Below are 26,924 nucleotides of genomic sequence, written 5' to 3' on the forward strand. Positions count from 1 at the left end.
GCTCCTCATACTCATTCGTGCTCTCTATGCAATTTACATCGCACCACCTACATGTGAGTGAGCACATAGTTCACTATTTACATGCGTCATCTGGCGGCGCATAGCCCATCACTTTTCTAAACGACAACACTTGCTCTCACCTGTTCCAAAGAATGTTGCCTGTGTTGTTTTAAATAATTCTACTCAACTGTCAAATTAGCGAGAAATGTCAACGAGAAAATGAGAAAAAATTAGAATGAAAGTAAAAACGCAGGAAGACGACGGAAAATTGTGAAAAAGTGCAAAAAGTTCTTCTTACAAATAGCGGTGGACTGGGCAATTACAATAAATTAAATAAATGCATTGAAAACGGAAACTTTTACGTCATATGCATATGCAACTATCGAAATTTGTCGTGTGGCCGATTACGAAGTTACGGGAATGAAAATGCATCCAGTGTGAAAAGCGAAACGAAAAAGAAAATTCCTCCCAACAACAAATGCAGCAGTGGCAAAGCAGCGCTATCGGCCGCGCCCCCAAGCCCACTTGCTGCTAGCAGGAATAGCTGTGGTGGTCATAGTGTTTTTCTCGCGTATCAGTGCGTTGAAAAATCCAAATAAAATTCTTAAATCAAGCGAAAACAAGGAATTATAAGTGTTCCGATAAACGCAACAACAACAACAACAAATAGAACGTGCAAGTGTATTAACATTCCTTCATATTAATTCTTTTGGGGGGGTTGGGCGAACAAACGGTTAGGGGGAAGAAGGTGTCGCAGTGGCAGTGACAACGAATGTTGGTATGTAGAGGTAGGTTTGTGAAGGCATTCGAATAGTTTCTAGCCACTTCACACACTTCAAATAACAATTGCAGCACACATCTTGCGTCAGCCATCAGTGTTGTCGACCAATATTACAGTCAGCAAGCAAGTTGCAAATAAACAATAGATACGGAGTAATGGCCGCACAACTCGATCCGAATGTCAAGGACGACTTAAAGACTCAATTTGTGACGCGCGAGGGCACCTACCGGCTGCTCACGCTATCGGAGTACTCGCGTCCAAATCGCGTTGGCTACACCAGCAATCAGAGCTCGCCGCAAGTACGTGTTTCTATTGTGTCGCTGCCCAATAATACCGCTTGTCAAAATGTGGCAAGTGGCAATGGCAGTGGTGGAAGCAATGCTGCTGGCGGCCCTGTGAACGGCAATGCAAATAATACAACTACGAACAACACGAAAGGAAGCGGTGATGGTTCTACCAATGGAAGTAATGCCTCTGGCTCTGGCTCGTTAGTTAATGGACAACAACAATTGGCTTATAGTGTGCCAGTCGCAATGGATGCGCGACTCGGTGCAGGCATATCAATGCACACAATGATCAATGGCGGTTCGGATGGCCAAAATGGCTTGGCAAGCCAGATTTATGGAGGCGATCGTATTTGCTTTAACTTCGGCAGGGAATTGTACGTGTATGCTTTTAGAGGTGTGAAAAAGGTGAGTTGATTTAGAGTAAAACGTGAAAAAAGAATGCAAAGTAGATCTCGTATTGCAGCATTTTTTGCTGCTTTACTGAAAATTAATATTTGTAGGCTCTTTTTACGTTGCCGCTATAGAACTGTGAATGCTGAATGCGAATATTCAATAGCAAAATACATTCCATTTTATTCTTTCAAGTCAAAAGTAGCCCCACCGCACAGATATACACGTCTGCTTGAAGTCTGAAAATAAATAAAGACAAATTTAAATAAATAACAAACATACTTCTTATCTTATCTAATGCGCGTCTGACGCAGCTGCGCACCGACGTGCAATCAACACTGCAGCGGTAGCCACTTTTGCACAGCTCTGACAGCCACTCCACGGCCAACCGCTGCGTTTTCAGACATACGATATATGTATGTACATATATGAGAACACATATTGCTGTTGTTATTTTTGTTATTGTTGATACATGCTGTTTGATGCAAGTTGCAGCCAGCCGCCTCTAGTGCTGGCGTTGATAACGTTGAATTGCTAGTGGACTACAAAAATGTTAACTCAAGTAATAACAGAACAAATGAGTAAACAAACAACTGAATTAAAACTGGTCAATTTGTAATAACTAAAAGCAAAACAAATTGCTGCAATTGCTGTGGTTTAAAATTCGAGGAGGAAAACAGCTGCCAAGCTTGTGGCAAAGAATAATGAAAATGCAACGAGGCAGCATAGACCTTACAACGAATATGTAAATACAATATATACATAGGTATTATAGTTTCGTGTGTAGCAAGCTTTGAAATGATTTGCAAACAATCATTTAATTTGTCGAGCAATTGTTGCCGGACATAAGCTAACAAAGCAGCCGTAAACACCGCAGTGCGCACCAGAGTGCCCACAAGCGCTGCACTGCGGCGGTAGGCTGTAAAAAATACCGAACTACATATGTAGAGCATCGGGCAATGCTTCGATGATCTCAAAATTACTAAATTGAAATTAAAATTTTGTAGCGAACAATAAACAAACAGCGTACACTTTGTTGGTGTTATTGTTGCAGCAGCATACTTTGTCGGTTGATATGGCATGCTTGTGTGCATGGGAATGAGTATTCAGCTATAATAGCAATAAGGCAGATACAATTCATACATTTTTTGCTGCCTGCGATGCTTAGCTCGCTCTGAAATCTTTTGATCTTTATGCCCATTTCTGATTTATATTAGTTTTCGCCTCTGTTGTGTACTTGTGAATCAAAAGTTTCTTTTCGTAATAATTATTGATATTTCAGGCAATCGCTGGCATTGCAGCCCAGCATATCCCATTCCCATGGCAGCCGGTTCTACGTTACCGGAATGACTCGGGTTTTTCCCGACCAAGGGCTGCCGCCCCAGTACACTAGCCCTGTCTAGTGTATCGTATATCACCCCACCCCTTACGTCACAGGAGCAAACTCTCGCAGCAAACCTGCTCCAAATGCTTCTCCTCAGGGCTGGAGTCGAATCCAACCCTGGGCCAGAGGTATTCAACTGCTGCGTCTGCCATCAACGGCTCCACCCGAACTCCACCTCGGTTAGGTGCAATAAGTGCAACGGGTGGAGCCACCTTAAGACCTGCTCAGGCCTTAAGTCGCACAGGGAGTGGTCCACACGGTATGTGGCCACGTGTTGCTCCCGCCAGCAGGCGTCTGATGCCTCCACGGCTACCACACCCCCTGATAGGCCGGCACTACCAACCGCCACCACAACCCACACCTCCATGGTGAGGAGCCTATCGGAGCAACACAACTCCCCCTCAACCCCTCCCATCCCTTCCTGCTCCAACCCCAGTGCGGGGACAAACCAGCAGCTCCTGGTCCCCCGTACAGTCTGTTCCGTGTGTCAGACCGTAATACCTCGGAATCTGGTATCAGTCCAATGCAATTCCTGCAGTGGCTGGTGCCATTTTCGGAGATGTTCCGGCCTGCGCACCACCCGTGAGTGGACAACTGCCTACGTTGCCCCCTGCTGCAGAGCTCTGCACCCACTACCGCCCCCGGAGGCGCGGCCGCCCACCACCATCAGGCCGCAACAACCACAGTGGATTGCGCAGCAGGTCCAACGTAGACAACCCCACGCGTCCCTCACCCCCCGGATTACACTGACCTCACCGAGAAGCTTCAAGCTTCTCCAGTTTAACTGCAACGGACTTACGAGTAAGGTCGACGAGATAGTCGACTTTATGAGCCGGCACAGTATCAAAATAGCTGCGGTCCAGGAAACAAAGTTGCACGCTAGGTCATCTCTGATCACCAGGGATGGCTATAACGTGCACAGACACGATCGCGAGCGAGACAATGGTGGTGGCCTAGCGTTCATAGTCCACCACACAGTGCAGTATCGTCTCATCGATGAAGGAATCGACCGCAGGGACAGCACCTTAGAATGTCAAGGCATAGCTGTCCGGTCAGGCGATTCCGAGCTCGAAATCTTTAACGTATATATACCCCCTGTCACCTGCTGCCCGGCAGGATATCACCCTGATATAGGTGCGCTCATCAGAGGTGAAAACCGATTGGTTGTAGGTGACTTTAATGCGCATCACGATCTTTGGCATTCAAGCCTGCCAAATGATCGTAGGGGACAGCAATTGGCAGAGCAGATAGACGACTCGACATTCAGCACTGTGAACGACGACGCCCCCACCAGGGTAGTGGGCAATTGTAGCAGCTCGCCTGACCTAACAATAGCTAGCGCGGGTCTGATAAATAGCATAACGTGGCGACCTATGTTATCGCTTGCATCAGACCACTTGCCCATTATCGTCTCGATTGAGAGACCTGCCGACTTCGTTTCCGCGAATCACCGGTCCTATTTTAACTTTAAAAAAGCTAATTGGGCCGGCTTCGCGGAATTCACCGAGGACACCTTCGCCGCTCTTCCCATCCCCACTGATGTGCGCGTAGGCGAACGCGCATTCCGCAAGGTGCTCACAGCTGCTGCGGCTCGCTTCATCCCAGCTGGATGCTATAAGGACATCCGTCCTCATTTCCCAGCAGAAGCAGCCAGTTTAGCAAACGAGTGTGACCACCTACGCCAGGCCGATCCCGGGGATCCCCGCATAAGGGATCTCAATTTGGAGATCCGGCAACTGGTAAATCAACATAAGCGGACTAAATGGGTTGAGCACCTGAAGACTTGTAACCTCACCTCCGGAGTGAGTAAGCTCTGGTCCACCGTTAGGTCCCTGTCGGACCCGACGAAACACAACGACAAGGTGGCTATCACCTTCAACGGTTGTACTTCGTCGGACCCGAAGAGATGCGCGAGCTATTTTAGCCGGCTGTTTACACTGCATCCTCCGGGCGACAGAACCAAACGTCGTGTTACCAGAAGGCTGCACAAACTGACAAACGACAGTGCGCCACTTACTTTCTCCGGTGATGAGGTTCAGGGGGCCATCAACAAGTCGAAATCATCGAAAGCCATTGGTCCTGACGGACTTAACGCGCTGATGCTGAAGCATCTGGGACCCCTGGGAGTAGGATACCTCACAAGGGTCTTCAATTTGTCTCTGGCCACTCTCATCATCCCTGACAAGTGGAAAGCAGGGAGAGTGGTCCCACTATTGAAACCTGGGAAGCCCGCCAACCAAGGGGAGTCTTATCGGCCGATAACTCTCCTTTCCCCAGTAGTGAAGACACTTGAAGCCCTCCTACTCCCACTCTACACGACACACCTGGCCCCAGCCCCACATCAGCACGGATTCCGACGAGTGCACAGCACCACCACGGCACTCACCGCCATAAACGCCCAGATAAATCGCGGGCTTAACCAAAACCGCCCCTGCGAGAGGACTGTCCTAGTAGCGTTGGACCTAAAGAAGGCTTTCGATACAGTCAGCCATTCCACGCTACTAGATGATATTTATCAGTCGACACTCCCGCCAGGGTTGAAGAGGTGGTCCGCGAACTACCTGAGCGGTCGGCACTCGTCAGTGATTTTTCGAGATCAAATGTCAAAGCAGAGGAAGATTAAGCAAGGCGTACCGCAGGGTGGTGTCCTTTCACCCTTGCTTTTTAACTTCTACATCTCGAAGCTCCCCCAACCACCAGCGGGAGTTTCCCTGATCTCATACGCTGACGATTGCACGATAATGGCGTCGGGCAATGACATCGATGGCCTGTGTTCCAAAGTGAACAACTACCTCACCGACCTTTCTCGCTTTTTCACTGCGAGGAATCTCCAACTTTCCCCCACCAAGTCCACGGCGACCCTATTCACCACCTGGACAAAGGAGGTCAAGCTGTCCCTTAAGGTAAAAGTCGACGACACGCCAATTCCGACTGTGAATAACCCCAAAATTTTGGGTGTAACCTTTGACAGCTTGCTCTCCTTCTCTGCGCATACAACCGCAATTGCCACTAAAGTCCAAAATCGCAACAAGGTCCTCAAATCGCTGGCCGGCAGCACTTGGGGCAAAGACAAAGAACTGTTGCTTTCGACATTTAAGGCAATTGGCCGGCCGGTTCTAAACTATGCTGCGCCTGTCTGGTCGCCTGGTACTAGTGATTCGCAGTGGACAAAACTTCAGACATGTCAAAATACCGCCATTCGGACAGCGACCGGGTGCCTCCTGATGTCACCCATACAACACCTACACAACGAGGCACAAATGCTCCCAGTTGCGGAGCACAACAAATTGCTCAGCAAGCAGTTCCTGCTGGGGTGTTACCGCAGGTTTCACCCCTGCAGACACCTGCTTGAGCCTGAGCCGCCTCCCAGGCACGTCAGGAGACACCTCCTCAACTACGCTGACGAACTCCAGGACAAAACTGACTGAAACCTACTGGACCGGACAGTATTTAGACAGTCAATAAACGACATTCACCGGGAGACCGTTACCACCTTCATGAACTCCCGTCCTGTGAATGCCGTAATCGGAGTCCAACCACCACCTATTGCAGATGAAGAGCTCCAGCTTCCCCGTGAGACTCGTGTAACATTGGCACAATTACGTTCTGGATATTGTAGCAGGTTAAACTCCTACTTATCCAGAATCGACCCCGACATACCAAACACATGTCCGGCATGTGAAGGTACCCCGCACGACACTAACCACCTCTTCACATGCCCCCTCAATCAGACTCATCTAACCCCCCTCTCCCTCTGGACCCAACCTGTCGAAACAGCATGTTTCCTGGGCCTACCCTTAGATGAGCTAGACGAAGACGACCGATGATATACTTACACTGACAGGGCTAACTATGCTGTTAAAACAACAACAAACAACAACAAGGTTGTGCTTGAGGCGAAATGCTGTTAGAGTAGCCATCCTGGTCCTGATGTGTAGATCGTACTAGTTGTACCGGTTAGGCTAAGGCCTTTGTGCACTGCTCCCAGATTGATCTATTGTGCGCTCCTAAGCGCTAAATTTTAATTATTTACAATAGTATTGCGAGGAATCAAACCATCTCCTTAGGAGGGAGCATTTGTAAGTTTTCATCCTCTAGTAGGTACGAGCCCAGGACTATGTGTCTCCTGTGACCTAATGCTTCACAATTGGTGACTAAGTGTTCCGTGGACTCCTTTTCATCACAGCAGAACCTGCATAAACTAAGATCTTTTGTATTGATATGTTTATTGCAGGCCTTTAATAGATTATAATTGCAAAATGGCCTGTAAGTGTTCCATTGAGTAATCTTAGCCCCTTTTATCTAGGGTTAGAGCAGATTTTGCTCTGTTGGTATGAAATTTCGGGCTGTTTGTGCCGTTCCAGAATTCCCTAGTTTTTATTTGGATCTATTTTTTGGTTTCCTGTTTTAGGTTGTTTTTGCTAAAGCCGAAAAATGGGGTTGGTCGGATAAATGGCCTAAATGCCTTCTCGTTTTCTTCGTATTCCTCATGTCCTGGCACCCAAATCAGGGAGACTTGCTTAAGAGCCGGCATTTAAATGTTTTATATGATCCATACGGGGATTTAATACTCATTTCCATACCTGTAGGTTATTCAACAATCAGCTTTTTAATCACTTTCTTAAAACAAGAACAACAACTCGTATTTGCTAAAACAGCTTGAAACAAAAAATACCAAATCGATCGGGTTTTGTTTTTACTTTTGTCAACTCGTGTTTTGCATCTACTTAATTGCTTCTCAAGTATTTCCGTCAATTGCGATCAATTTTTGTGCGCTCTTATGCCTTCAAACGTGCATACATACATACAAACCTATAGTATATATTGTTTAAACGGTTATAAATGAACATTCCATTGCTTTATTGATGTCTGTTCATACTTTCATTTTGTACTTAGCTCTCGAAGATATCTTTGCCACTTGAAGCGCATGAAAATAGCATTTGGAGATATGTACATACATACATATGTATATGAGTATATACAGATCTGAAACTCCTCATGCCATAACTATTTCCAATTTGTTTCAGTAATGTAGATTAATGAAAATTCCTTATCATGCCAAGGGTGTCTCTAACTGCCCATAAATGTTCGAGGAATGCTGCTAGAGTGACAGTCCTTGGCCGGTTATAAATTCAGGTCGTCCCAGTAACGTGGAATCAACAATCGTGGGAACACCCACCCGATGTACTGAACTTGCCTTGAACCTCAATCGAAAGATAGATAGGCTAAAGTTTAGATATCTCGACTATACCAGAATCTAATTTCAATCGCGTCGGGAAATATTTTACAAGCAAAAATTGATGGTCTGAAGAGGTAAAATCGACTTCTTGGGAACGTCGTAGCAGAAGAGGTCGTTGTCACCTTTATTGTAACAACATAAACATTCCCCATAAATATTCGAGGCTAGAGCAGCTAGAGTGACAGTCCTTGGCCGGTTATAAATCCGGATCGTTCAGGTAACGTAGAACCGACTACCGTGGGAACGCAGAAGAGGTTGTTGTTGTTGCTGCTGCAGCTTACTAAACCCTATCAGTGCGATGTAGTTACCGGTCGTCTTCGTCAAACTCATCTAACGATAGACCCAGAAAATGTTATGTTGCTACAGGTTGGGTCCAGAGGGAGAGGTGTGTTAGGTGAGTAGGTTTGATGGGGCATGTGAATAGGTGGATAGTGTCATGCGGTGCGCCCTCACATGCTTGGCAAATATTGGGTATGTATGGGTCGATTCTGGATAAGTAGAAGTTTAACCTGCTACAAAATCCAGAACACAATTGGGCCAAAGTTGCGCTGGCCTGCGGGCCAGCTGAAGATCTTCGTCTGCAATAGGTGTTGGTTGAACTCCGATAACGGCATTCAAAGGAAGGTTGTAAGTGTCTCCCGATGAATGTTGTTTAATGTTTGTCTGTATACTGTCCGGTCCAGTAGTTATAAGTGTGTTTTGTTCTGGATCTCGTCATTATAGTTGAATAGATGGCTCCTGACGTACCTTGGGGATAGCTCAAGTTCTAGCAAGTGTCTGACCGAAGGTATCACCCTAGGAGAAACTGCTGGCGGAGCATTTTTTTTTTGTTCTCCTTGACTGGAAGCATTTATACCTCATTGTGTAGGTGCTGCAGGGGAACCACCTAAGAGGTCAAAGTAAAGAGCGGTGCTTTTCTCCAAATATGTAGGTCATACATATGTATATAGGCACTGCTGCGGTCTATTTGAGGTATTGTAGGCAGGAATTCAAATCGCTATAGAACGAATGGCTTTTACGAGAAAATTTAGGCTCTTCGGCTGCAGTGGAAGTGGTTGTTCTGATAACGGCATTCATATGACGTGAGCCTCTTGCTTTTGGTTGAATTATGTTCAAAATCTGTGGATAGTTCGCTGTTGTTGCAGCAGCATAAAATATTTCGCATACAATTTTTATGAATGCTGTGCCCAGATATACCACATCCAAATCCACTGTTGGGTGAACGTCGATAGTTCAACGTGCCCAGTTGGGAAGATACACATTTCATAGCCTTATCTTTATAATATTTTATAATCATATTATAGGCGCCTTCAATTCGTCACTTCTCTGCTCACTATCTCTGGGCTTTGCTCACTTGACGGAAAATTTGCATGTGAAAGCAACAGCAAAGTTTTCGAGTAAGATTAGCCGCTAGCGAGGGTGATTACACTCAGAAAACTGGTATAACTCAATATTTTTACATTTTTGGCAGCTCTTTTCCAGCGCTACCAAGATATGTTTCTTTATATCAGTTGCTTCATATATTTGCCACTTGCTACCGCTTGGGGAAATGAAGAGGCCTTATGATTCTTTATTCCAGGCACATGTTCGGCTACTTCAAATTGCATTCAGTGTCATTTCTTAAGCCCAAATTAGAGGTACCATAACCATAACGCCATAAATTTGCTGATCGAACCAACAAATGGGCAAAGGTTTAGGGTTTTTTTTTGGCGGATGAGTGGGGGTTTAAAATACTGCCGTCGCAGTAATGGGATGTCCGGGGAGTAAAAAAAGCCCCCCCTCGCTTGGACTCGTCGCCCACTCAGGAACCGCTTTCGCATTACTTCAGAGTGGCATTCCATCTTCCTCATTACAAAGGTCTATACCTATGCGTCTACGTCCAGGTCCCAGATTGATTAGAGGTGACTTGCCACAATTCCATAGTCATAACTAAAACCATAGAGACCAATTGAGTTTAGATTTTTCACCATAACCATAATCAGTTGCATTGTGAATTTCTGCATTGCTGTTATCTTTTCTTTAGTTTCTGCACTTCGAAACTCACAAATATGTGATAGGATATGTGTCAAACAATTTGGTTGTGGGAGGGAAATTTAGAAGTAAAGAAGAATATGAAGACATAAGTCAGGTCTCAGAACCATATGGGAGAACAGATTTTACACTGAAATTGACGATTTTAAGTTTTGTTTTTAGTGACAGGGTGGGAGATCTCACAATCTACTCATCAAACGCAGTTCGTGTTTTACAATCTGTCATATCTGCAACTGCGCCGTCTTTTGCGATTTGGCTGCCGGAGTAGCAAAACTCAGTCGGTTCTACGTTACCGCAACGATCTGAATTTACTTTATATCCGCCCAAGGACTGCCACTCCAGCAGCACTCCCCGTACTATTTTTATTCAAAATAATGCTATTAACAATTATGTACATATACATATGTGAAAAAAGGCATCATTTAAATGTCCACCATAAGCACAGGTACATTCGCCGAAAAGTCGATTCATGAATATCTAATTGTTGAGATGGATAACGTCGAGATATTGATGTTGAAAGTTGCTCAACAACCCTTTGCACTGCAGCAGCAATGTTCCCAACAGATCGTCCAGTCTGGGTTTGTTAGCTCTTTTTCTATCATGTACCGAAGAAGTTTCTTCAAATTATTTCACCACACTTTAAAATAAACTAAAGCGTAAATCACAAATAAGAGGAGGAGCTTGGACGAACATCCAAGAACGTTCAGTTTTTGGCCTGCCAGCGCTTTTTCTGTCCTCTACAAAACGAGTTTCTTTAAATTTGTTCACCAACCTTTAAATTTCCGATTCATTCGGATGATTATTTCGTCTAAAAAATCACGAGTTTTGCGTCATGTCGTTCTTACAGATCGACGATTTTTACAATAAGTTTCGAGAATTTTAACTCATTGTTCTATAACGTAAAATTGTGCATCTGTCTACTTGACAAATGTCAAAGATGGCATTAAAACAGTTACCGTTTAGGGATTATTTACTACTGACATCTAGGCGCCACTTTGGAAATACCCTTTATTTCCAGTTGTACTTCGGTACATTTCATTCCAAATATTGTTAATATTTCAAAAAATGCATTTCAGTCACCGACGAATCAATGCGAATTTCTTAGAACTGTCCCTCACGTAGTTCTACGTACGTACGGTAAAATAATGCCGCAGCCAAGCCACTCTCAATCTTCAATCGATCGTCTGACAAATTTTGTTTTCTATAGAAATTAAAGACAATAGAAACAAGCAATCAAAAAAGGTCTAAACAAAGGTGCCAAAGTAAACTTCGTTTAGTGTTCCCTGTGGGGGAAAAAAGGCTTGACTGCACGTTGCAATTGGTTGGAAAAAACGCAGTGAGACGCGGAAAGCGATGCCCCATATCACACATCCGATTCCATGCAAATATGTACGGGTATGTGTGAGCATACGAGTATTAATAGCTGGCGCGTGTTTGAGGCATTGTAAACCGTGTCCATAGCACTCCGTTGCCATCAACAACAATTTAGCTCTGAATTATAACAACAATAAAAGTGACAAACGTATACAAAAGTAGTTGCGCCAGCAAAAACGCCAATTGTCACAACTACATGCATACATACCTACATGCACACACATCTTTAAACACAATGCACTTGTGTAAATGTAAACGTATATAGCTACACAACTACAGCAATCCGCAGCAATGGCAGTCAAATCAGCAGCGACAATACAGAGTCACACTGAACTCTTATGCAACAATTATGAAGATAATCGCCAAGACTCAACTATAAAATTGACGCTTCTTACGATAGCGCGGGTGCAGTGATGACGAAATAGGTACTTCAGTTGAGGCTGATTAACAAGGATGACGTCGCCAATGTCTTGTTCAGCAATATCACGACTTTTGACAATGATAATACTCGGTGCGATCGAAAAGCCGGCTGTCAGCTGTAACAGCTGATCGCGAAGAACCGTTAAAAAATAACACAATATCTTAATTATATCATTCCGAAGTGCACAAAATTATCGTCATAGCACATGTTGGGTGCCGTCTGTACGTGTGTGCACTTGCAAATTCATTCAGACATACATATATACACAGATGGACAAAAGTCACCGTCATTTAGTATCTAGAAGATTATAACATCTCCCGTGCCCAGAATATAATGGAAACATGAAAAGTAGCATATTTAACAAAAACTATGATTTATTTAATTTCTATTTCAGTTTAAATATCTTTCTCTTACTAGCCCATTTTTGGAAAAATGAAAAACAAAATATTTTTGTCACCTTTTTGGAGGACAAAATTCACCGTCACGTCAGCTCGGCTTGCCTTTTAAAATAATTTTAACAAAAATTTAAGCCAATCTGGCTCCTTTTTTCAGTGAGTTCGTTTAGTATGGTAGCTTTAAGACTGATCTGTATACATTCTATAACGGTACTTAATTAAAAAATTTTACTGACGCCGCGTGATTGTTAAAAATTAATCAAAAAAGGAAAGAAACCACAATTGAAGAGAGAAAAATTATTTTAAATGCGTACAATCAAAGCAAGACCATTCGGGTGATATGTTCATTAGTAAATCGTCCACGCACCACTATTACTGGAATAATAAAAAGATTTAAAGATGTACCAAAGTGCAAATATTTGGCAAGGAGTTGACGACCGCCGGCACTACCTGAACGTGAAAAGCGTGAAATAATAAAAATAGTTAAAAAGGAGCCAAAAACTCCGTCAACAGAAATTGCTGCATCGATAAAGGAAAGCACTGGCACACTCGTTCACCCACGTACTGTGCGCAGGGCGCTGAATTCCGCTTGTTATAACGCCAGAGTATGCAGAAAAAAACCACAAATCAGCAAGGTCAACCAAACGAAGCGTCTTTCCTTCGCAAAAGAGCATTTAAGCAAGGAAATAGATTTCTGGGAAAAAGTTATCTTCTCTGATGAAAGTAAATTTTGCATATATAAATCAGACGGACGTGTTTTATCGTGGAGAAAGCAGGGCGATGCATTAGCAGAGAAGCATATACAAATAACTGTGAAACACGGTGGTGCTGGAGTCATGGTACTTGGATGCATGTCGGCGGCTGGTGTCGGAGAGCTCGTCTTTATCGATGAAATAATGGACAAAGGACTTTATTTGAATATCCTTAAAGAAAATCTCCAAAAAAGTGCTCAAAAGCTTGGCATTGAATCAGACTATTATTTTCAACAATGCAGTGACCCCAAGCACACCGCAGAAATAGTTCGTTTGTGGGTCTTGTACAACACTCCCATACCTGAAAACTCGCCACAGTCACCCCACCTGAATCCAATAGAACATTTATGGGACAATTTGGATCGGCGCATTCGGAAGCATCATGTTACCTCAAAAAATATGCTTAAGCAAACGCTGCTACAGGAATGGCAGGAAATAAGCCCAGATGTTACCGACAAACTGGCGCATTCGATGCAGAAACGATTGCAAGCTGTCATCAAAAATAACGGCAAGCACACATCGTACTAAAATAATATTAGCACTTAAATTGATTAAGTACTTTATTAAATGACGGTGACTTTTGTCCACCAGAAATGCACACAGCAACCATTATATGCCTTTTTTTTATAAATACTTCTTGAATTAGCCTTATGTTTAAACTGAAACAGAATTTAAATAAATAATAGTTTTCGTTAAATATACAATACTACTTTTTATGTTTCCATTATCTTCTGGGCGCGGGAGATGTTATAATCTTCTAGATACTAAATGACGGTGACTTTTGTCCATCAGTGTATGTACATACATATTTGCGTATGCAGATGTTGATATGCGTGCACGTAAATGTTCTATGGAATTGCGATTTGAATAAGCAAATTTCATCATGTCGTTTGACAAACAAAACCTGTAAGATTCCACATATCCAACTCAAATTTGTCTTTACTACAGATGTGTGTATGTATATATGTATGTACTGCATACATACGAATATTAGGGATGTGTTTATTGCAAATTTAAAAATTCGTAAATCGCATTTGGTGTTGTTGTTGTTGTAGCAGTAACTTTGCCTTTTCAGTGTAGTGTAAATCACCGCTGGTCTTCGTCTAGCTCATCTAACGGTAGCCCAAGAAACTTGCTGTTTCAACAGGTTGGGTCCAAGGGAGAGCGGTGTTAGAAGAGTAGGCAACCAAAATTCAGTGCCCGATGCCATTATCGCGCAGTCGTCGGCGTAGGAGACCAGGGAGGTTTCCTGTGGCGGCTGGGGGAGTTTCGAGAGTTCGAAGTTTAAAAGCAAGGGTGAAAGGACACCACCCTGCGGAACTCCTTGCTTTATTTTCCCATGGCAGCCGGTTCTACGTTACCGGAACGACTCAGGTTTTTCCCCACCAAGGGCTGCCGCTCTAGTAAACTAGCCCTGTCTAGTGTACCGTACTCCACCCTCGCATTTAGTGTAGTTGTTTCCGCCGTTGGGATAGTACAAAACGTTACGCATTCAGCGGCCTACTGCCCGACTCCCAGTGCATTTGATAGAATCCGTTGTTGGGGCGGTGTAATGCTAAATTTTTGTTTGCAAACCACTTATTATGTTCGCGCTCTTCTACTCAAGCGTGTTATAATTTTTTTCACATAACGGTTGGATGTGGCAGCATAAAGGAATAGAAGCGTAAACATATATGTACTATATATAGTCGTGGTCCATAAAAGAAGAATTTTTAAATGTTTATTTTTTGGAAGTAGGAGATCGTTAACGCCATAAAAGTATCCATCACTTAAAAATTGGGGGAGCAAAGGGCAGTTCGAAAGGCTAGAGACAAAAACATATGATTAGGTTAAGTTAGGTTGACCTAGATGGAGCTTGACATTTACGTTTCCTTGTAGTAGGCTTCTTGTAATAAGCCTGCGTCTTTTCGACTCTAAGTAAGCTCTGAAGCTCTGACCCCAAGAGACATTCTAACCTCTCATATTGTAGAGCTCCTAAACATTTCATTCGGGTTCTAGCTAATGCAGAGCAAAAACATAGAAGGTGTTCTCGAGTTTCCCTGTGTTGTTGTTGTAGTAGCATAAACAATCATACATATAGAGGGAATGTTGCTGAAGAGACAGTCCCTATCCGGATATAAATCCGGGTCGTTCCGATGACGTATAACCGTCTGTCGTGGGAAGTTTCCCTCTCTTCTAGTTCATTGCAAAATCTGCAGCTATCAATGTTTGTAATTCCCATCTTGTATGCGTGTGCCGCTAATAAATTGTGGCCTGTCGGTATACCTACGATAGTTCTGCTTTCCTTTCTAGACAGGGCTAGTAGGAATCTGGCGTATTTATCTGCATTCTGAGTACACATGATTTTCGCGGTTTTGCAAGTGACTAGATTATTCCACCTCCTACCTATCCGTGTTTTCATGTCCGCAGCGATGTCATTGTATACGGTATTTAAAGGTTTCCGTATGTCGTTTTCTTGCTCAAACTGTATGTAAACAGCGCTTTTGGCAATCTCATCTACAATTTCGTTTCCTGCAATGCCTTTATGTCCGGGTACTCAATAGATGTGTGACCGTCTGTCTGCGACTAATCTCTCTATGGCTTCTCATTTTTAGCTGAAATTTCATATGAGTTTATTACTACTTTTATCGCCGCTTTGCTGTCAACGTATATATTTATTTTGGCGTTGCTTGATGCCCTTGCTAGTGCTATTTCCGCAGCCTTACCTACAGTAAAGACATCTGCTTGAAAAATATTGCAGTGGTAAGGGAGTTTAATTGGCTGCCTGATGTCTAACTCTGCGCAATAAATCCCTGCACCTACTATATAATCCATAATTTTCGAGCCATCAGTAAACATATTAAGCGTATTGGGGCTAGGTTTTATACCTTTTTTCCACCCTTCTTCTTCTATTGTTGTTCAGAATCTCTTCACCTAATTGTATTTGGGAGTCATATAATCCGTATTGGTCCGATAACTCATACCTTTTGGGCTATGTCCGTATGCTTTACAGATAGATTCACACGTTTCGTTAAGTCTTGCGGCAAATCTAGCTGCTAGACCTTCTGCCGCAATGTCAATCGGTGGTAGGTTGAGTATTATTTCAAGTGCTGCCGTAGGAGTAGTTGTAATTTCTCCTATCGTGCAGAATGCGCCAAGATGTTGAATACTTTCCATATGATGAAACTTTTTGTAAGTAAACATTTGTGTATCCGATATGTAGTTTGTGCACTTTTGCCTTTAGTAGGTTCGAAATTTGCAGTTTATAGACAGGAAAAATAAATAAAAAAGGAAAAATTATCAAAAAAAATCCTCAAAAATATGAAGTATATGGTATGTATGGGAATTTTTTTTGGACAACACGACAATTTGTGAACAAACTCTGCTGATATGTCTTCTTCTAATTAACTTTTACTCCAACGTGGTACATTTATTGCTGCCATCTTATTTAGACCCGACAGAAATATTATTGAGATCGAAAGTTATTAACACTCAAATTACGGCATATTATTTCCCGTACTCTAAAAATAAATCACCATCATGCATGGCACCACAGCTCGGTGTGAACCTTAACTTCCCGCACAATTTTTCTCCATGCATCTCGGTCCATAGCCATATTACGGTAGTTGGTCACTCTTATGCTTCTGTAGCATCCGTTCTATTGAGAAGCAGTCCTAGATACTTAATTTGATCCTCGCTGCCAAATTTATGATCACCAATTGTATGATCTGGCGCTTTTCTCAACGTGTTAAGTCTTGCGAGATATTGCGTTTTGCTTTCATTGATTTTTAACCCAAAGAATTTTGCTTTTATTTGGAGTGAAAAATAAATACATCTAGGAAATTAAAAATCTACATATTTATTAACCTTATAACTAATATATGTAAATATAGCTGTTAAATAAGTTTAATAATTCCTCAGGCAAAGGTACAGCACAAAAGTTGCCAATAAAAGTATAGCTTGATTCGCTCCTTTTTTTATGGGTTGCACAAACTCAACATGCCAGTGTTGGACTTTTTTTTACCGAGACAAGGAATTGCTTTCCCACAAAGTAGTTTTTTTCTTGATATTCTTCTAGGTAATTTAATTTTCTTTAAACTGAAATTGTTAACAGAATACCGAACAGTTTCCAACAAGTTCAAGATGTATATACGCACTAAATCCTGCTGCATGTGAAGTCATTCCAATATTTTGTAATATTTATGGTATTAATTACCTTTAGAAGGGATAATTTTCAGAGAAAAGAGATACAATTAAGAAATCTCGTTGCCGGTCTTTACGTTTCGGCACTGAAACACGAGAAATCTCGTGAGCGGTCATTTCAGTGTTAAGGTGAGAAAGTTCCGTCCGACCCTCTGTTGTTAGCCGATATAACTCTCATAGTCTGTGAGTTTCTTTGATTCCAAAAATATTAAGTTTTCCTAAATGTTCGTGGGTATATAAAGTTCGGTCCGGACGGAAATTAGGCTTCCTCACTTGTTTCACGCTATTATCTTCTTTGTTTACATTTACCTAACCAAAGATTTAATTTTTGCTTACCAACCTTAGCATTAGAAAAGCGTCAATTCTTAGATCTCTCACCCACCTCATCCAAAATTACGTCTCGAGGAAGATGTGCAACTTCTCAATTTCGGTCTAAGAAATCTCGTAATATTATCGTAATCTCATTGCTATGATTGTCATTTGTGGCTGTAGCATATTTCAAACCCTCTTACGCTTGGTAAGACTTCCAAGTGCTATCACCGCCCGAGATACCGAAATATGGTATTTTGACGAATATGGAAAATATATAAAATATTAGTCAGCCCTCTAAGCCAAGGCTTATTATTTTTTTAGCATTCTTCCCAAGTTCCGCGGGAAGGTTAGTGTCTGCTGGAGCATTTACGTACAGAACCTTCGGATATAGCACAATACGGAAGAGGAGTCCAGTTTCCACAGACTATATGACTCCACGCTTTAATTGGGAGAGAATGTTTCACACTACAAATGAAGAGGGAGGAGGGCACAAAAGCACGAAGCCTGGCCGTAGAACTTTTCACATTTACACAGATGGCTCTAAGACTTTACACGGAGTGGGAGCGGGTATTTACTGTTCAAAGCTAGGGATTAGGCAGCCAATCAAGCTACCGGATCAGAGCAGTATTTTTCAAGCGGAAGTTTTTACTGTTGGGAAAGCCGCGGAGCTAACCTACAGAAAAACTAAAAATATCTCAATAATTTATATTTACGTGGATAGTCAAGCCGCAATAACAGCAATTACCTAATATTGCATTAATTCCAAAAAAGTCCAACTGACCAAGTGAGCCATAGAAAGGCTAGCCGCAAACAGAAGGCTGCACATCTATTGATTACCAAGTCACAAAGCCATCATAGGAGACGAAATAGTGGATGAGATAGCTAAAAGTGCTGTTAACCCACCTTTTGAACACGAGAACGACATACAAAGACCGCTAAATAACTATAACCTACAACGAAATGGACGATCGTATATGAAGCAGACGCTAGGTGGGCTAATCTAATCACATGCAAAACTGCAAAAGTTATGTGTAGAACTAACGACAAAAAACTGACTAAATTTACATTAACGCTCTCGCCAAAAAAATACTGCAGAACTATCAGGTATGCTGACAGGTCATAATCTAATGGCTGCAAAATAGGGATTGCTAGCAAGGGCAAATGCCGGAAGTGCAGCGAGGATATAGAGGCAAACTTTAGAGCATCTTCTGTGCTTTTGTCCGGTATTATCAAAAAACGCGCTCGAAATGCTTGAGAGCCCCACAGTTTGAGGGTCTCAAAAATAGATACTCCTGCGCTGCTTAGGTTTTCTAAAAGTGGTGACATCCTACGTGATGTCTACTTTAAATCGTAATAAAAGACAGTCTCCACCTCGTATCGCTAGGGACCAGAAGATCTATGCGTGGCTTAATGACAGCCAAGTTAACCTAGCATAACCTTCCAAAGCGATTCAGAATCATTGACGAAGACTGGTGCCCGTGTGACCAAGTCACTGTGCAGAGTATGCATCATCTTTGGCACGACTGCCCCGCTTTCACAGTGCACGACAGAGACACGAAACATTCTGAGCACAATATGATATTCCAGCATTTAATATTAAACAAATTTCAAAGTACACTACTTTGATAACATCATTCAATGATTTTGTCAAAAAAATTATCGATAATTTAAAAAACTTATATACTTCGAACATTCATACCTCATGTCTTAATCATAATAGTAATATACGAGGGCGGGTCAATAAGTCCGTGACTTTTTGTATTTCTGACCTCTTTACTGAAAAATAAATACTGCTCCTGTCAAGAGCCATCTGTCAGTTGACTCCTGTCAAAATTTGAACGAGCTGCGTCAGTTAGTTTGTGTTTTACAGCTACCTTTATCAGACTACCCAGTAAGTTGAGGAGAAAATAGAAAAAACTGAATTTCGTGTGCTTATTAAGCCGATTCACCCTTAGAAACCCACTGTTTCGACTGTTGTTTGGTCTCTTGTGTGTGGCGATGGATCCATGTTACGTCCACGGTTACAAAACGGCGCAAAAATTCTTCCATATTGCGATTAAACAACGCCAAACCTTCCTGTGAAGTTGTTACACGATTGCGTTTGTGGTCGACTGTGAATTACTGGGTAGTCTGATAAAGGTAGCTGTAAAACAGAGGAGTAAACTAACAGATGCCTGTTGACAGGAGCAGTATTTCTTTTTCAGTAAAGAGGTCAGAAATACAAAAAGTCACGGTCTTAGTAGAATAACTATCTAACTGCTTGTATCAAAACAAGTGGTTCCATGGGCGGAACTTCTCTTCTGTGCTGAGTATATTATCAAACCTATATCAATTTGAAATAAATGGCAAGGTCTTACTTAATATTTTCCGATAGATTTTGGAAATTCAAATATGTGTTGCTAACATGTGAGGGAGAGAGCAGGCCTAGTATCGTCGGTTTGAACAGTCCATTCTCCCAGGGGGACTCAAGAAATGGTCCGCCTTGCTTTTCAACTGCTATATTTCGAAGTTTCGTCAATCGTCAGAGGCTATGCCCTTGACCCCATACGCTGACGATTCAGAACGCACTAATTCTCGCATTCACTTTGCTATATCCAATCTTGATCAGCGCCTATCGGTTTCTGTTTTACGCTCGGCTTAGCTTTCAACGTACACGGGGTACCCTTCGCGTCATTTTCCCAGTATTTGACGTAGCGCTTAATCAGAACACAATTAGTAGATGCCAAAAACCAAAGGAGATTGCTCAATGTCTGGCTAGCGAACACCTGCAACAGATCACTTATCTCAGAGAGGAGATCAAAATCTCAACGAAGAATCATTGCCATTAATAACTTGCCCTTCTCCGTTTTGTTATATCATCAGGGCATCAACACTGTGGCCAATTTTTTATTTTGGGCTAGTGGAATGTTTAGTTCTTGTAGCTGTAACAGCATAAAAATTCACTATATATTTTTAGGGAATGCCGGGGTAACAGTCCTTAATCGGATATAAATACGGGTCGTTCCGTAGAACCGACTGAATCTAAACATTCACTAAACATACTACTATTTTTGTCTATTTCATTAATAATTATAATATTTAGTTAAAAAATTCTTCAGCTTGATTTCTCAATAAATTTGCTTGCAGATTTTTTATTTTGCGCAAGTTAGATCGACTTAGAAAGTAAATATTTACTCCGATAGCCACGAGGCAATTAAGGCGCATTCGAAACTGGTCAGGGAATCCCTGGCTTCACTTTCGATCGCATCCGAATTCCTTGATCTGGGCAACCATTCGAACCTTACCTAGATAGACATAACAGCAGCACAATTTACATAAGGACAACCCTAATGCAAATATTATAAATATACCAAAATGTAAACTGTTTAACTTTTTTATTATTCGTTATTATTTTCGTTCACACATTTAGCTTGTTTCCATATTTGTTATTTGTTTTATTTGCCATCGCGTAAATCCCGTAAACTAATTAAGCATTTGAAGTCAGCTGCTCACCGCCACATTTTGCTGGTTCTAATTATATTTGAGCGGTTCTATTTAATCATTTTATACTCATACCTTAAACCTTTTTGCTTTTCCTGTATCTACTTTCTTTGTTATGGTTATTCTCGTATTTCATAATTGCTGCTGAAACACTACTTAAGTACTGTATGACTGTATGGGTGTATTATAGGCGCATTCTTCTATTTCGGGAGCGATAATACTGGCAGCTATTTCACCAGTGCGTCAGAGATTAATGAATTTAAGTTGCGTGTTTACGATTACAATATCCAGTAGGTTGACGTTAAAAAGGCCTATTTATATGTTACGCGTGCTGGAGCGGTAGGGGAATGTCTGACGTCCTGTCTGTGTTTATGTTGTTCACTATGGTGAGGGAATTTTAAAATTTTTTATTTTTATATTTTTTTTTTTGTGAATAAGAGAATACTTAGGACTGATATCGAAATTGTTGTATCAAGTTCTTTTTAGAGAGAAATTTGCAGAATTGATATGGATATGGAGATATCCTAAGAGGTGTGACATAAGTATTTGAAAAGCCCTGTATGGTTCTTTCAAAATCTTTTAGCATTAAACTCAAATAATTTAATCAACGCCAGAAACACTTCCTTCAAAGATAAAGAGTCAGCCATGAGCTAATTTAAAATTGCTATAAAAAATAAAAAAAATTTTGCTTTACTGAAAAGAATTAATCTTTCAATTAACCACAAATAATAAGATTACGCAGATTTAAGTACAACAAAAGAAACATAACTTTGCTGTGATGCAGTTATAGATGAAGTGTTTGAAAGACAATCAAAATGGCGAAAATTTATAAACAAAAATTAAAAGTTAGCTTAGGTTAATGTAAAAAAGATTGAAGAAAGAAGTTATTTATAAACCAAAAACTTTTAACGAGAATCTACAATTACGTCAACACCACAGCTGATCCCGTTAACGTATCTGAGAGCCGAATAGCGATACCCTTATGCAACCAACCTACTGCATTCTCTCACTTATGCCTATAGAAGCCCATTCCCACAACCCAATTTTCCAGCACATTCCCTATGCTTTCGGACCCATTTTCACAAAAGCTCGAAAGCGTTGTTTTTAAGTACCAAAAATGTCTCAATTAGCTGCATAACATCGTCTTTAATTGCACCTTACAAGCAAAAGTCTCCTTCTTCTTGATTGGCGCGATAACCGCTTAATGATTTTTGCCTAGTTTAATAAAGCGCACCATTCGTTTCTTTCTCTTGCTAACCGGCGCCAGTTCGATACACAAAGTGAAGCCAAATCCTTCTTCGCCTGATCTTTCCAACACAGAAGAGGCATTTTTCCTTGGCTACCACCAGCTGGTACCGCATCGAATGCTTTCAGAGCCGGAGCGTTTGTTTCCAATCGGACGATGTGACCCAGCCAACGAAGCCGCCGGATCTTTATTCGTTTGCGCTTCTCGCCGTTGCTAACGTGCAAAGGTCTCAAAATCTTTCGCAGCATATTTCCCTTAAACACTCCAAAGGACGCCTCATCGAATGTTGTCATCGTCCAAGTTTCTGCGCCATACGATAGGGCGGACATGATGTGAGCCATATAAAGAGTTAGTTTTGTTGGTCGAGAAAAGAATTTACTACGCAATTGCCTACTTAGTCCAAGCAAAAGTCTAATAGTGTCCAATTGTAGTTCTGCGCATGTCGTATGACATCATCAAAGTGGCAGATGAGACGATTATCGAACTCGTTTCCACGACAGTCAGTTCTACGTTACCGAAACGCCCGGATTTATATCCGGCCAAGGATTGTCACTCAAGCAGCATTCCCCGTATGTAAGTATGGGGAATGTTTATGTTGCTACAAAAACAACAACCATTATCGAACTAATTAGGAAAAGGATCGATTGTTAGGCGACTTGTGAAACCACGCTATTTTGGGGAAACCAGAACTCGCTATAAAAAATATCATTCACTATGTATTATTTTATTAAAAATTATTTATTATCGCATCTGCAGCCGCCGTAGCCGAATGGATTTCTGCGTAACTATCATTCGGGAGAGCCCGGACTCAAAATCCAACGTGAGCATGAACCACCGAATGAAAGTTGTTTCTAAACGCGGTCAACCTTTGGCAAGTAATGCAACCCGCCGAGGAATGTTTTTCCGCCCATCCACTTGTGGAGCAACATACAGATGCGTAGTTTAGAGAGATTTAGTTCTGCAAATAGAGAGCCTAGAAATTTGACTATTTTATGCTACTTCCAGCATAATGGGTTGGTGCGTCACTACCATTCGGAAGTGTCTAGGGTCGAATACCCTTGGCTAACAATGGCAAACTTACGACTGTATTTCTGCCATGAAAAAGCCATCAGCCATTCGGAGTCGACTTAAAACTGTAGGTCTCTCTATTTGTGGAACAATATCAAATAGAATGAGGAGCTTGGTCAAGCACCTGAAAAAAATGCGCACCAATTATTTATTTATTCTAATATAGCTAGGATCTTTCCTGACTTCTAGAAAGTGAGTTTAGCTTGAGCACTCCAGCCATGACTACTTGCAGACCATTACATTATGCTTCCTAACTGGGAGCACAGGTGTGGCAGCTTAGTTGACTCTGGCGAAAGCCAATTCAGCTATTCGGCGACGAGTCCACATTTCTGGTTCTTCTGCGATACTCACGCTTTAATAACTTTTCCACGCTGTGACGAATTGCAGACACACAGTAGGCCTAATGGTGACCGACCTCATGACGAAATTCACGTTGTATTCAACTGAGCCGAAATTAAATACGATATTAATTTTTAATAATTTCCACACCTTAGACAAGCGTGAAACGATAAATGCTGAAATGTCAATCCTTACTACATGCTTTGGCAGCTGGATTCAACATTAAAATTGGAAATACTAACGTTGCTACTTGGTCATTCCTTTTTTTCTTTTTTCTAATTTTCGATTTAAAAATTAATTTTGTTATTATGACCACACAAAATAAATTCCGGAGAAATTCCAATATATTGAATATTTTATTTTATATTAAAATATTGTTTCTCTCCTCTGTAGGGCGCAGAAATGACAAAACCGATTGACAAGAAATTCTACAAAGGCACTAATCCAAGTTGCCACGACTTCAATGCGACATCAGCCACTCCAACTGGTGCGCCGCTACTCGTAGGTTTCACCACAGGGCAAATTCAGCTCGTCTCACCACAGCTAGGACCTCGCGAACTACGGAAGCTATACAATGAAGAAGTATTTAACAAACAACATCATTTTCATTTAAACCTTAAATACAAACTTACCATTGTTTTACATTTGTCTTTAGCGGCTCATTGATAAGACCAAAGTGACATGTTTAAAATGGTTGCCGAATTCACCGAACTTATTTCTGGCATCGCACGCTTCGGGCAATCTGTATTTATACAACGAGGACCTCCCCTGCACGCCGACTGCGCCCAACTATCAGCCCTTCAAGATGGGCGATGGCTACACAATACTCACCTGCAAATCCAAATCGACGCGTAATCCCCTCTATAAGTGGATATTCAACACAGAGAATTGTTGCATTAACGAGTTTTGCTTTTCGCCATGCGGCTCCAATTTGGCTATCGTATCGCAGGATGGTTTTCTGCGTGTTTTTCACTACGACACCATGGAGCTGCTTGGCATTGCGCGTTCCTACTTTGGCGGCTTTTTATGTGTCTGTTGGTCGCCAGATGGTAAATACATTGTGGTGGGCGGTGAAGATGACCTGGTGACGGTGTGGTCGTTGCACGAGCGTCGTGTGGTAGCACGCGGACAAGGTCATCGGTCGTGGGTGTCTGTGGTGGCATTCGATCCCTACACCACATCGTATACCAACTGGGATGGTGGTGACTTTTCAGACGACGAAAATCAAATGAATGAATATGGCGTTGGACGTGAGGCACGTTTCTCTGCCGATTCAACTGGCAATGGATTTGACTTCCCCATAGGTGCGAGCGGTGTTGCGCATGATAAAAATTCTACACCAAATCATTCCCGACAACGGCCTCATTCAGCATCCTTTCGTTCAGACGCGTCGTCATCGGCGGCGTTAGCACCGGATAAACTGGCCATTAGTTACCGTCTTGGTTCGGTCAGTCAGGATACACAGATTTGCCTGTGGGACATAACGGAAGATGTGCTGCGTCATCCATTGTCGCTGCGTCAGCGAGTCAATAGCGTAAATTTGAATGACACTAGTTATATGAACGGCGGTATAGATGCGGACGGCATCAAAGTGATACGGCCAATAGCCATAGGTAATATATCGGGCACATTTCCGCCATCACAGCATGCCAGCAGTCCAACGAAAGAAACTGTAGGTCCTGAGAACAATAGCAACAGCAGCTCAAGTAAATTCTCAACAGCGAACTGCACCATATCATCACAATCGTCGAATGCCAACACACCACCGGATGAGGCAGGTCCAGCCGGCACCGGCGCCAATGCGAATAGCAACAGCAGCAAAGCGAACAACTCAAATAAGGCGAACGCAACAGGTAATTCTATAAAATTTCCCAACTGCATTAGTGCCACCAAATCGGACTCAATTGAAGGCAACACCAAGGGCAGCGCATCGACCTTCTCCACGTCCGGCTACAACAGCAAGAACTCAAACAGTTCCACCAAGTCTTCAGACTCGAGCGTATCCGCGTTCAACAGTCTCACGCAGCGCTTATCGAATTTCAGTTTTCTGAGCAATTCCGAAAAGAAGACCACCTCAATCTCCGGTTCCTTCGATGCATCGCAAATTGCGGCGACGCATCGCACCCATCGCAAGGGCATGAGCCTGCTCAAGTCCAACAACCAAACCAACAGTAATCATAACCACCAACCATACGGTGCGGCTAGCAGCAGCACGTCAACCGGCGGCGCCACGGATCTCTGTAGCAGCGGGGGCGGTAGCGCAATTGTGGGCAATAGCAGCAGCACAACAGCGCATAGCTTCGGCTCACTTAAACTGGGTAAATCAACGACACATTCACACAGCTCATCGCTGAGTGCAGCCTCAAATGCGGTGGTGACGTCCTACGATCCCATGAAATTGATCGGCACACCTTCGTGTCCGCGTTTCGATGAATGCCCATTACTAGAGCCACTTATATGCAAGAAAATCGCGCACGAACGACTCTCGGCTCTGATATTTCGAGAAGATTGTTTTCTAACAGCGTGCCAGGATGGCTTCGTCTACACATGGGCGCGACCCGGTTATGCCACCGTAAGTCTGTTGGAATTAGAAATCTATAATGAAAACTTTCATGTGTTTCTCTTTGTGTCTGTGTTTTTGCAGCAAAATATACCACAGCATTTATCGCCAAGTCAAGCGGCGCCTCCAGGTGGCACGGTAATATAGTTCGATAAAATAAATATAAACAACTACGAACAGAATCGGATGAAATGCATCGGCCGCAGATCGTTGGAAACGCCGGAATAAATTTTCATAATAAATCGAAAAGCTGCGTATACAACAAATTGATCAGTGGGTAAATAGAAGCTGGTGCAGTAAATGAGTGAAATGAATGCAGCAAAATTACACTTGCGACACACATAAACAAAATTCATATGAACAGATAAAAGAGAAAAAACATAAACAAAAACAAAAGAAGTAAAGCGCCATTTAAAATGACGCTCAATGAAAACTATAAAACTATTTTCAAATATTCCACTGTAATTAGCATAAATATATACAAGCAAAGTATGTAAAACAATACTATTATGCATATAAATATATTAAATATTTTTAGTAATGATTAAGTCAACTTGTTAAAAGTAAAAAAAGAAACAACAAAACAGGAATGCAAAAACAAATAATACATTTATTTAATATGCAATAGAGTAGTCGAAACGCATTGCAAACAAGAGAAAACCAACCAAGCAGTTCAGAGAAGC

General features: G+C 42.2%; 1 protein-coding gene across 2 annotated transcripts; it reads left to right on the forward strand.

The window, feature by feature from the left end:
- The first annotated feature begins 206 nt into the window (after positions 1–206).
- LOC128855231 (WD repeat-containing protein 20) lies at positions 207–26,637 on the forward strand. Of its 2 annotated transcripts, XM_054089954.1 has the most exons (6): positions 207–788; positions 853–1,473; positions 24,075–24,263; positions 24,337–25,534; positions 25,592–26,253; positions 26,326–26,637. In XM_054089954.1, exons 2-6 carry the CDS (start codon positions 937–939, stop codon positions 26,386–26,388), a joined length of 2,649 nt encoding a protein of 882 aa, XP_053945929.1. In that variant the 5' UTR covers positions 207–788; positions 853–936; the 3' UTR covers positions 26,389–26,637. The 2 variants fall into 2 exon arrangements, with proteins under 2 accessions (XP_053945929.1, XP_053945928.1); XM_054089953.1 differs by having other exon boundaries at positions 24,337–26,253.
- The last annotated feature ends 287 nt before the right edge of the window (positions 26,638–26,924 follow it).

This window comes from Anastrepha ludens, chromosome 2 (assembly GCF_028408465.1).
Source record: "Anastrepha ludens isolate Willacy chromosome 2, idAnaLude1.1, whole genome shotgun sequence".
Taxonomy (NCBI): domain Eukaryota; kingdom Metazoa; phylum Arthropoda; class Insecta; order Diptera; family Tephritidae; genus Anastrepha; species Anastrepha ludens.

Excerpts from the sequence above, each read along its gene's own strand:
- LOC128855231 (XM_054089953.1), top strand. The coding sequence starts at position 937 with ATGGCCGCACAACTCGATCCGAATGTCAAGGACGACTTAAAGACTCAA. Across the intron at positions 1,474-24,074 it reads CTTTTAGAGGTGTGAAAAAG|GGCGCAGAAATGACAAAACC; the intron begins GTGAGTTGATTT and ends TCTCCTCTGTAG. Across the intron at positions 24,264-24,336 it reads GGAAGCTATACAATGAAGAA|CGGCTCATTGATAAGACCAA; the intron begins GTATTTAACAAA and ends ATTTGTCTTTAG.